We start from the raw sequence: 12816 nt of genomic DNA on the forward strand, positions 1-12816 counted from the left end.
ATTAATGTCTACTTGACAACATTGTATATTATGAATAGTTTCCATTGCTTCTTAAAAGGCTCTACTGTAAACTACATGAGGTGAATAAGGGTAATTAATTCATCCGTTCATTTTTTGAGGTCACTTTCTGCATGTTTATGTGAGGAAAATAAGCAGCACCTCCAGAGGATTTTGTTTTTTATTTGCATTCATCACATTAGAAAGATGGCTGCATGTTGGTGTGGTGGCTAGAACTGTCAACTCACAGCCAGAGAGTTTGTGGTTCAAATCCCAGCATGGGCCTTTATGTGTGGAGTTTACATGTTCTCAAATTTGGGTTCTCTCTTGGTCCTCCCACCATCCAAAAACATGCATGTTAGGTTGATTGGTGATTTTACATTGTCCCTAGGAGTGAGTGTGAGTATGCATAGTGATGGGCTGGCGACCTGTCCAGGGTGTACCCTGCCCCTCGCCCATTGGCAGCTGGAATAGGCTCCAGCCCCCCCACGACTCTGAATTCGATTAAGCACTTATAGAAAATGGATGGATGGACATTGGGAAGATTCCATGAAGAAGTGAACACCTGTGTGATGCTTAATGGGTATGGATGGAAATGTGGACGTCTGAAGTGTGGCTGAGGATACTGATCAATATGGCATGTTTTAGAACTCTTACACTGTGTCTTGTGTCGAGTGTTGAACCCGACCGCTTAGATAATCAAACTTTGTCAGTGGCACATGTTATGTTCACTTGAAAACACGTGAACACAGTGTATAGGAAGTTTCTGAAGGCAACGTGATAGAGGGAGTCCCATGAGCCTCCATTGTTATGTTGTCACTCACGATTTACGCAAGCTCAGTGCCATAAGTTTGAAACTGAAAAAGGAAATCTAAAATTGTAGGAAAAATAAGTAGAGGATATGGGGGTGAAAAAAATCTGAAACTGAAAAAATATATATATATTATGTATATATATGTACATATACATACATATTACATTCCCTGTAGATAATATTTGTATTTTATGTAATGCAACCCATTTTCTGTTTTTGTTTTTTTTGTTTTTCTTCTTCTTTCTTCTTCTCCAGCACTCTAACAGGATGGAATCTCAGGTAGGGGAGGAGCCGCCTCCAAATGGAGGCCGAACAGATAGTCGTCTAAAGAGCAAGAAACCTCCCAGCCTTATGATCGCCATCCCTCCACCGGAAGACATGACGTCTTCGATGATGAAACAGGTAGGCTGATCGTTTTGATCATTTATATAACTGCTCGACCCTGTGGGATAGACTTAAAGGCTAGGCAGGTCAACACATATTTAGTGAATATTAGCTCTCTCATTTCTCTCAGAATTCAGTCTGATGTAACTTTGATACATGAAATCATAATGCTCTCTAATAGAGCTGGGCGACACAAACCAAAATTTATATCCTGGTATTTCTAGACTGAATGGCGGTGTGCGATGTATACGGGTATTTTATACAAATTGAGCTAAATGTTCAGTTTTAACTCGACGGCACACAAATGATCTCAAAAGCACTTTAAATTGAATTAGCATATTATAATATGTAAATGATTTAAATACTGTATTAAACTTAAAACAAAGATTTCCTTGCTACTTTGCCATTAACTTTTGCCCGTACTCAGATTTTCACCCATTATTTTTCCATTAAAAGCGACAGAATGCCTTAATTTTCCTTCTTCACCACAGTCACATCAGTTGTCATGCCGCTTCTGCTGCTCACGCAGAAAGGTACAGAGAGGAATGTAATTAAGATTTGTTCAAAAGCATACTTCATATTTTGGTTTAATTTTTTAATTTATTTATTTTTAAAATGCTATAAGAGTCTGAAGATGTCTAAACGGCACCATGTGTAGTTGGCAATGCTGCAACCCAACAAACATTCCTCCTATTGTCACGTTTTGATTCGGTGGGATGCTAGAGAGACAGAGAGAAGGGCAGAGTTGGACTGAAGTGCTTCACAGAGCTCTGATTTAGTAGATTTCACTATTTATGCTTGTAAAAAATAAAATGTTTTGCCAAATATATTCAGATGGAACTATGTGCTTTAAAGTTCTACGGCTAGGCAACCATGAAACTTTAGTCTGGTGTAATCCTAGTTAACAGAGCTGTAGCTTTGTTGGGCAGAAAGACGTGAGGGAGAAGGCATGTTTTTCTTCCAGCACTCATCCACAGAATTTAGGCACTCTTTCGTCTAAGAAGTAGCTACAGGAAAGGGTGGTTGCTTTTTTGGGAAGAGAAAAAAAAGCCTTTAAGTTGGCAATAATGATAAGTTAAAAGCAAGTCCAGCTCATCGTGTTGCTTAGAAACACGGAGGGAGAGCGGGGGGCAAGGCGGCACCGCCACCGTCAGGAGAAAAACACATGGGCAGCTTCACAGGAGACACAAACAACATTAGATTGTATCGGTATAAGCAGTAATGTCTGATTTCAGACCACCTTTTTAAAAAAATACTGATAGAAATGAAGAGAATAATGTGCTAACCAGCCACGGAGAAGCCAACCTTGTATTCAGGACGTAGTGTTTTTTAATTAGCAAATCTGAAAGGATGCACTTTGGTTGTAATGAGTGTGAAGAACAACACGTGACATAACTTGTTTGATTACATGCTGTGCATTTATGTTCACTTCTGGAATTAGCCTTCCAGCCATGCTAGCTGTATAGATCACGTTGATAACCCCACCCACACTTTTTCCTGTCCCCTCCCGATTTGATTTCACCATTGAAAGATTTTAGTCGGACTCCTCCATTCAAACTTGATCTTTAACTGAGTCCTTACTTGTGCAGGGTGCTTGCGCAAGTCTTGAAAGTCTTAATAAGTCTGGAATTTTGAAGCACTGTTTTCCAGACCTTGAAAAGTCTTGAATTTTGTGTGAAAGTCTTAATAAAGTTATGGAAAATAAATGTATGGTAGAATTTTACAGTATGCTCAAAGGCATTGTGAAATGAGAAATAGGAAGGTAGGCTATAAAACTATCATTTTACTAACTGTTCACGTACTGTATTAGCCTAATGGGATGAGATGTGAGTGCAGAGACTGAATTCTACATGAATGTTAACATGAATACTTTATGGTTGGTAATTATTTTGAGTTTTTACACGAATGTTCAAATGTAATATTTGTACTACACTTTTTAAAGTATATTGTTTCTGAGTGCTTCACAATCAGGGAAGAATTCACAAATCAAAACTTAGTTTTTGGTAGAGTAATTGTTTGAGACGGAGCAGTCTGCAGAATGCTGTTCCAATTTTTACTAGCAAATACCTGGAAAAAAAAAAAGATTTGGGACTGTCAGCTAAAATATCTTGGCAACTTAGCTGCTGCACTCTGTACAAACTCATGACGGAGATAACGAGGGAGGTGCAGTTGTGTACACAAGAAAAAAATTAAGGTGTGTATTTGTACTCTCAGGCGTTTGGCTGAAGGTATTGGTTTCATGGCTGCAGCATTTCCCAGGTGAAAGAAACGGGATAGAGTGAGTTTAGTAATACGTTACTAGGTGTTGATCCAAAACTATCCTGAGATTCGTTGACTTTGTCTTACATCCTACACACCAGGAGTAGAATTTTCTGTACATAAATCGAGAGGGACACATGACACACACATACAGGTAATATGTCAGAACAGAGGCAAGGAGAAATCCCTGTTTGTGAGAATGTAGTTGCTGTAAGATGCTTATTAGTAACAGCAGCTGTGTTATGAGATTGGCCACAATGCTATTTAAAGTGAATAAGTAGCCAATGGCAACATAAAGTGCACTTATCATTGATTATTTTCCATTCCAGATCTCTCACATGGATGTTCTGCATTCTCTATCTCTTTGGATTCAAAGTTGGAATAAACGGGGACAAAGAAAATAGACTTTGGGCAGTTTAAAACGCATTAATAGTTTAGTATGGTGTCCCTGTTTCTATGAATTTGCCATATGCTCTGACAAAGAGGGATTTTGGAAAGCTGTCTGTTAATGTACGCAGGACCATGCTCTTCCCCCTGTGGGCCCCATGTTTAGAGCACAAGCAATGGCTCTCAGCTACACAAAGCAGTCAGTATTCAGAATTTAACCGAGCATTAACAGTTAAATTACCTTCTAAAGGGCAAGTAGTGTAATATGTATGTAAATTTAGCTTTGGGTTTTAGACAGTCAGACTGGTGGCTTTCTGTAAGCAAAGCCAATTTTAAGTAAAAAACAAAATTGGAGATGATATGCTGCATCAGATATTATTATTAAATTCTGAAAAAGCTACACTGCATGCACATTTACAAATTAGAATTCCTGCTAGAACGCTTTAATTCATACATTATTTGTGCAGCATATTTGTGAACGTGCTTGTCCAAGCCACCTAAACCACATTCTGAACATAAGCTCTTTCGGAAGTTGTTCAAAGCCCGTTATATCTTGGCCTGACAAGAGTTGCTGGAGGTTATTGAGGTTTGGATCATTTATGGCACAGCAAAGCTGTCTGCCGCTGAAGGACACAGCCACCACCAACTTCTGCCAGTCTGAAGTTTGTCTCTTTTAGCTTTGCTTAACTACAGCTTAACTTATGCTTAACTAGCGCTGCCTAATTATCAAGGTTTAATCTTACAGTAGTTTCAAATGCTTACTTGTTCTTGCTGTTGCTGCTTTATGTTAATATAATGTTCCTCCAACTGTATTTCTAATACTTTTCCACTTTATATAGGTCATTCTTATTGTTACCATAATTACATTATTTGTTCTTTCTTCTGATAAGCCACTGCGACCATCTCTGAAAAAAAGTGTGAGTCGTCCAGCTGCTGGTTCTACGTCAGAAAGCGTCAGTGGAGCCGGAGATGGAGGCTTTCCAGCCAGAGACAGAAGAGCAAAGTTTGATAGACAAACATCGCTCTCGCAAAGCATCCGAAAGTAAGCTGTTGTTTTTCTCTCTCCTTTTATGTTGCTTGATTTTCAACTTCATGGTGCCAGTCAGCTAAGTCGGGGAGATGCAAAATCCATAAGGGGGAGGGAGGGGGTATTTTTCACCAAAATATTTTTACACCAAAAATGCAGGAGCTGCCTCTTAAAAGTTGAGAACCATTTCATGCCCATAATGAGCAGTGATATATACTATTTAAGTCTGCAAATTTAAAAAGAAATTTACTGTAGCTATTATGTGCCTCTTAGAAAAGTTATGGAAGTTTTTCTGTGCCATCAGAGTTTGAATACGAATTTCTAATATTGAATTTTTATAGCATCAAAATCAGACTTTGAATTTGAAAAACCAACAAGTGTAAAAAATGAATAAATTTCTAAAAACAAAAATCAGTGGAAAAAAATTCAACATCTAAAAATTCAGTGGAAAAAGAACCAGACTTTTTTTCCACTGAAATTTTTTTTTTTTTTTTTTTTTAGATGTTGAATTTTTTACACTGATTTTTGTTTTTTATTTTATTTTATTTTTTTTTTTATTTTTTTTTAGAAGTTGAATTTTTTTCCACTGATTTTTGTTTTTAGAAATTGATTTTCTTTTTACACTGTTGGTTTTTCAAATTCAAAGTCTGATTTCGATGCTGTAAAAATTCAATATTAGAAATTCGTATTCAAACTCTGATGGCACAGAAAAACTTCCATTTAAAAAGTACTGAAGCTGTGTCAGTGTTGATGAAGTACTATTTAGTGATTTTGGTGTCAGAATTTCAATCATTACTTTCTGTATTATGAGTCCATGCGGCCCCTATCTTTGCACCTGTAGTAATACAGCCCAGTGGTTTGGGGTGGGTGAGGACTGTGAGACAAAGCAGCAGATATGGCACAGGAAGAGCCTGCGCCACTGCAGTCAGCGCTATGGCAAGCTGAAGGCCCAATATAGGGAACCTGAGACGGCCACCAGCATGGACCTGAGTCTGGACTCACCAGCTACCCACAAGATGCCCAAGGTATGCGACCATTAATATGTCTGAGCATCGATTACCTCATCCTCATGCTATCAAATATGGATTTATTCAGCATAAGAATGTTTAGATACAATTAGCTAGCTCTCTCAGCTCAGCAAGGCATAAAAGTGAACATTTAGAATTGACTCCTCTGCTAAGAATAATGCTTGAAAGGTACCTTTCAGAATGTATTGCAAGCGGTCACGTTTGTGTGAGTGTAGTGGTGTAATAAATGCCCCTGTCAGATTGTGCCTGATCTCTGTTTCTGATAGATTGTCGACCCCCTGGCACGAGGGCGAGCCTTCCGCTGCCCTGATGACGTGGACAGTCGCTCCCCCAGAACACCCCACACCACACAGGGGGTTCCTTACACACCGGGCGTCACTTCACTCAGCTCTTTCACCAGCCAGCGTTCAGTATACAGCCGCTTTCCAAGACGAAAGAGGGAGTCTGTTGCCCGCATGAGCATCCGAGCTGCGTCCAACCTGCTGAGGGTGAGTGAGGCGCCAGAAAACTGAACGTTAAAGACGGACGGTTGTTTCCCTGCTTGGACAGCAACCACAACTTTAACTGATGATGCTGACTATGGTCATTCTCTGTAATAACAAAACAATGTTACGCGTAATCACGATTCATTTTATGGTGCGTAACGAATACCAATATTATGAGCACAGTGGTTTAGAATTGAACTCATTTTCCATAGTCTAAGGCAGTGTTTCCCAACCTGGGGTACGCGGAGGTACTGCAGGGGGTACGCGGTGCACGGGGAGTTTTTTTTTTTTCTAAGTCGTCACACAAAAGATTATACTATTCAATTAAATTCAATTCATTTTTATTTATATAGCGCCAAATACAACAAATGTCATCTCAAGGCACTTAGATAATAAAGTCCAATTCAAGCCAATTGGAATTCAATTAATTGTAATCATAATTATTCATAAAATAATCTACAGTTTAACTAACTACAGTAGTGAGTATTTTGATAAAGGTTTTGTTTCAGATATTAACTATTAAAAAGCACTTTTATGGAGGACTGTTTATGAAGGAGACTCCAGTTTTGTGATGAATGTTACATGAGTCAGGCCTGTTCATGTATTCTTACAAAGAGAGCGAAATGAGTTATGTTCATGTATTCTTAAAAAAAAGAGAAATGTTACTTGTTTAAGTTAGATAACAAAGGAAGATTATTGATTATTGATTTAGTATTTATACTATTTTGGTTAATTATTTATATTTCAAGAAAATGTTTTTTATTCTTATGTTTGAATTCAACTGAGGTTTAAAAAAGAGAGAGAGAGAAAGCCTGAGAATTTTATGTTCAAGTTAAGGATATTAAATAAAATGATTTTCATGTAATAACCACTGTGTTGCTCTACTTTTGGAGAATCATCGCACGCGTTGTATGTGTGAGGGGGTACTCAGGCCAAAAAAGGTTGGGAAACACTGGTCTAAGGTCTAGACATATCAGAGGCATCTGTTGTATGCTTTTGTTTCATTAAAGCAGTATCTTTACACCCTTTATTTAGGAAAATCCATAAACTACAAAACCTGTACTAAGATACATTTATGATAATAAATGGAACAATATATACGCATGTGTTGGATCACTTGTTCTGTGGTGTGTTTGTTGTCCAGGGTCGTAGTGGCTTGGCAGGCTCACAGGCCGGTCGTAGTTTCCCCCGGCGGAGCTTTGCGCAGCCTAGCTGGATGGACGAGGACACGGTCGATTCTGCCGACACGTCTGTGTCACTCTTCTTCAGCAAGGTCAGCAGCCCTTCTCACTATCATCCTGTTGATGCATCGATAACAAGTTCCCTTTTTGCCTGTACTTTTCATGTTGAAGTATGGTCACTTTCTTTCTTTCTTTCTTTCATTTTTGTCAGATCTCGAAAACACATGATGAGATATAACACATGTACGCTCACGTTTTTTTCACCCTCTTTGACCCACACTACCTTTGCTACACAGGTTGATGCCCATGACGAGTTGTACTCTATGGCTGATGATGTATTTGAGTCACCTCCCATATCTGCCTCTCTTGGTCCCTGTGAGCAGCATGACCACAAGGTCCCCAGCCTGTGAGTAAAAGCTAAAGACTTTAGAGTGCTTCTCAACTGGAATTACATGACTTATTCTATAACTCTATGAGTGTGAGCATGGATGGATACAATGTGATAGTAACATAAATGGAAATCATAAATTATGCTTACAACTGAGCTACAGTTGTCAACTGACTCCTCAGATGTTTTGCCATTTTTCATCCTTCACTTTCTGTTTAGCTGCTCACTTTTCCTCCTCCCAAACCTAGGACGGATGTATCTCGAATCTCCACGACACCAGGGGCAGGGCCCGAAAGCAGTCATCGTCGTCGTGGTCGTCGTATTGCTTCCCAGGTCAAGCACTTTGCATTTGACAAACATAAGCGTCAGTATGGTATGGGCGTTGTGGGCAAGTGGCTGAACCGACACTATCGACGCAGCCTCAGCAGCAACGTCCAGAAGCAGCTGGATGACTTCCACAGCCACAGGTTGGAAAGAGTAATGAATTTTTTGCGCACTTAGGCTACGTGCCCACGACAACGGTAACGACAGATAAACGCAGAACATTTCGACAGATGTGCCTATCTTGCACACGGCGACGGCGTTTTTAGGAGTTCAAAACGGAGAAAACGCAAACGCCCTCCAGAGTGGAGATCTTGAAAACGATCCAACCTCTCGTCGCCGTAGGAACAGACGCAGAAGTGCGTTTTTTGCACACGTTAAGTGGGTAGTTCTCCATGAACGACTCCCATATCTCACTACATTTATTTTGGACACTCTCCCAATCCACATTATCCACTGCCTTCCTGGCTTTGTAGTTCAGTGTCGTGTTCAGGAGCAACTGGACCTCATCATCTGTCCAAACAAAGTTTGAAGGCGTACTGTTGTTGCCGCCGCGCTTCGCCATTTTCTTCCAACTGACGCGGAGGAAGTAGCCACAAAACAGGCATTTCTTATATTTATTAATATATATAACTCGTATAACAATACCAAAGGTATTGTTGCTACTGCCACCTACGTCCGGGGCGTGCATACTACATCGGCAAACTGCGAGTTTTATGAGTTTTATACGTTTTCCCTGTTCCCATGGATAGACAGATATCCACCCCCAAGACGCTCGTGAGAACGCAGATAAATTGTGGAGGGAAAAAACGGACATCTGCGTTTATGCTTCAGAGCGTTGTCGTGGGCACGTAGCCTTAATGTAATTAACTTTTAGACCTCAAAGATGGCAACCTAACAAGTGAAATATGTAAGTTTTTCTGTGCCATCAGTTTGAATACGAATTTCTAATATTTACAGCATCAAAATCAGACTTTGAATTTGAAAAACCAACAGTGTAAAAAAAAATTCAACATAAAAAATTTTTTTTTTTTTTTTTACACTGTTGGTTTTTCAAATTCAAAGTCTGATTTTGTTGCTGTAAAAATTAAATATTATATATTCATATTCAAACTCTGATGGCACAGAAAAACTTCCATATTGAAACGGCCTTCTTCTAATTTTTTTTAATTTATTTATTTTTTGTAAAGTGACTTTCTTTACTGTGTGTGGTTTCAGGCCCTACTTCACCTACTGGATTACATTTGTCCATATAGTTATCACATTGCTGGCCTGCTGCACATATGGTTTTGCCCCTGTGGGATTTTCACAACACTCCACATCTGAATTGGTGAGTGAAGCTCTTTACTCAGAAAACGACTGGAGGCAGTATATCTGCTCACGAAGACTAAAAGGTCACACTTTGGAACACTGCGCAGGAACTGGAAGTATTCATTGTTGCTTGAACACCGTAATATCTGTAGGATCAAAATGGTTGCTAACAACTTTTTGTGAAACTGATACTTGATATTAGAAATTGATTCTGTTTGGACACACTTTTACCTACACTGTCAATGCATGTCTAAAGCTGGGCATACACTGTGCGATTTTTGGCCCGATTTAGACACGATTTTCACTCGTGCGACTATTTTGGAGATCGGGCCGAGTTTTGGCTCAATCGTGCGTCTCGCATCGTGTAGTATACATGGGGTAACGACAAACGATTAAGCCCTCCCGACCACCTCCCGATCGATCGGATGAAAATCAAACTTGTTTGAAATCCTGGTCGCTCCTCGTGAGGCTCTCGCACAGTTGAAGCAGCTGGACGAGCCGATTTACCTCATCCTGTCACACTACGCATGCGCAAACATAGGCACGGAAGAGAAAATTGTCAACAGAAGAAGAAAAAGACAACAGAACAGCATGGCAGCGACCGGCGACCGAGTCCGACGTGTCGTGTAGTGTGAGCAGCCAGATCGCATCAGACCATCGGGTCGTACAGTGTGAGAACAGGAATCGTGAGCTGTGACGTTTTAACCCTTGCGATTCACTCGTACAGTATGAGCAGCAGCTGAATCACGCGATTGAAAAAATCGCACAGTGTATGCCCAGCTTAAGAGCGTCAAATCTTAAAGCGATACTCCGGAGTAGATTCACCCTAGGGTCATTTGAACCGTGACATCCAGCCAAGTAGCCCACCCGAAGTTTTTCCGATCTTGGCTGAACATCAGCTGAGTTACTGAGTTATCCCGAATAGCTTCGTACAAGCGCTAACGGACCCTGGCAGTATCTCCAAAATTACCACACTAAAATCACATGCCATGACACCAAACTTCTACAGTAGTACAAATATGGTCTGTACTCACAAAACGATGCATTTTGAAGTTTGTACATAGTCCAGGAGTTTATTATTATCAACACAAGCCTAATAGCTTCTCTGCTGCTAAAGCTGCGTCGACTCACTTCAGGGAGCTTCAAAGTAAGATGAGGGTTGATCTACTACTGTAGACAACAAAGTATATGCTATATTCTACATGTTTTTTTATGAATTTTTATGTTGTAGAGTTGTGAAATTATTTTATCAATGGAGACATTGAGCAGCCTTGCTTTGTTGTCTTTGGAGATACTGCCAGGGTCCGTTAGCGCTTGTACTAAGCTATTCGGGATAACTCGGTAACTCTGCTGATGTTCAGCCAAGATCGGAAAAACTTCGGGTGGGCTACTTGGCTGGATGTCACAGTTCAAATGACCCCAGGGTGAATCTACTCCGAACCATCTCTTTAAAACTTCAAAACACTCAAAACTTTTAAATGCCTTTGTATTTATTTATTTTTTTCCATGATTTTTAGTCATCATTGGCGCTGCTAAATTGTGTTGCTTTGTTGCCCTCTGTAGGTGCTGAAAAACAAAGGTATTTATGAAAGTGTCAAGTTCATCCAACAGGAGAACTTCTGGATCGGTCCTAGCTCTGTAAGTCTCTTGCTGGTCCTAGTTTAGGTCTTGTATGACACATTTCCACTCTCTACCTGCTATGACACGTTAGACGTTTATCTTGGTGACTGAAATCCAAAGAACCGCTGCCTAAAATGAGCTGCTAAAATGAACATTATTCCAGATAACACTGACTTTGGTCTAAAGTGTCATTATTATGCAGCCTTATTGAGTGACACCATGCATTTTTTTTCATCATCTGATGGAAAGTTGCACCCTGTTGCACCACCTTTCCTGTCACATGCTGTTCTCACCCAGTACTGCAATTTCTTTCATTTATTGTTGGCTGTTTGCTATTTACAGTAAGTTACAAACCATTAAATATCAACAACCTTTTTTTGTTCCCTACTTTCAGCATATAAAGTTTGATTTAATGCAATGTCAAAAGTCTGTATTGTAGGTCCAACTCAGACTGATGTTTATACAGATTTTTATACAAAAAAAAAAGAGGAAATGATGGTAGAGCCATTTCTGAATGTATAAAAAGAGAATCACAACTTGTTTAAAGAAGAAATGACTTAACAAAGTGAAAGTAGATAAGGACATTTTCTGTAAATTACTTTGAGTTGCTACATTTATTGATCTTGAACATACCTTCCTTTAATTTCCAGGAGGATCTGATCCACTTGGGTGCCAAATTCGCACCCTGCATCCGTCAGGACATGCAGATAGTCAACCTCATCAAAAAGGCCAAAGACCTTGAAAGAGAGTCTGCCTGTTGCATTCAGAATGACAACTCTGGATGTGTGCAGACACTCAGCACTGACTGCTCTGTATGTTACTATATCTAAATCATACTTTATCTATGTACAAAATGTTGCTGTGTGTGTCTAAGACATAAAGATAAAGATTGTTATCATATATAAGTGTATGTAGGGCATGCTGTATTGTGTATATATGCACTGAATCCTGTTGCGTTTGTTGTAGAATGCCCATGTCATCCTGTGAAATAAGAAAGATTATTGTGTGTTAAAGACTTGTATATCTTCATGCAGGAGACACTGGCCACCTTTATGAAATGGAATAATGAAGACGTGGACATAGTAAGGTCTTCTGGATCTGTCTGTCATCAGGATCCCAGGTGATGATACGGATGAAATCATTATGCTTCATTACAGTAAATGTTGGCCAATTCAGAAACACCAAATACTTACAATGAAGTTGGTCATCATTTGCTCTTACAAAACAATGATGTCTGCCAAAACTGACTTGCTTCCTTCCTTTGTCTTGCTGTGTCACATGCTGTGACTAGAGTGTGTGAAGAGCCCGCCTCTGCAGAGCCTCATACGTGGCCAGATGACATCACCCAGTGGCCGGTGAGGGGACGCCACCAATAATTTAGAAATAAATCTCATAAATTACCATCTTATTTTCCATTTAACCCATTTAGGCCTAAAACACCTGGAAAAGAATGCCTGGAAAACCTATGGGCGATTTCAGAAAGACCCCCTAAAACCTGAAGTTTTTCTGGAAATTCAGCAATTGTGTTCCGCACCTACTAAATGATTGATTTCTCAGCCTCTGTAGCAGATAGAAACAAAATTCAAAAAGTATTTGAGAGCTTACACCTGTGGC

At 39.7% G+C, this 12816-nt stretch overlaps 1 protein-coding gene across 1 annotated transcript in view; it reads left to right on the plus strand.

Annotated features, from left to right (window-relative positions):
* LOC142378261 (inactive rhomboid protein 2-like) overlaps positions 1–12816 on the plus strand; it is a 50158-nt gene that overhangs the window by 25461 nt on the left and 11881 nt on the right. The window contains exons 2-13 of the mRNA XM_075462553.1: positions 1067–1213; positions 4732–4883; positions 5710–5893; positions 6163–6384; positions 7526–7654; positions 7859–7968; positions 8199–8417; positions 9490–9601; positions 11146–11220; positions 11853–12014; positions 12237–12322; positions 12494–12557. Coding sequence (XP_075318668.1) covers positions 1079–1213; positions 4732–4883; positions 5710–5893; positions 6163–6384; positions 7526–7654; positions 7859–7968; positions 8199–8417; positions 9490–9601; positions 11146–11220; positions 11853–12014; positions 12237–12322; positions 12494–12557 — 1650 coding nt within the window. The 5' untranslated portion in view covers positions 1067–1078. The remainder of the gene's footprint in view (positions 1–1066; positions 1214–4731; positions 4884–5709; positions 5894–6162; positions 6385–7525; positions 7655–7858; positions 7969–8198; positions 8418–9489; positions 9602–11145; positions 11221–11852; positions 12015–12236; positions 12323–12493; positions 12558–12816) is intronic.

Source organism: Odontesthes bonariensis, chromosome 4 (assembly GCF_027942865.1).
Source record: "Odontesthes bonariensis isolate fOdoBon6 chromosome 4, fOdoBon6.hap1, whole genome shotgun sequence".
Classification (NCBI taxonomy): Eukaryota; Metazoa; Chordata; class Actinopteri; order Atheriniformes; family Atherinopsidae; genus Odontesthes; species Odontesthes bonariensis.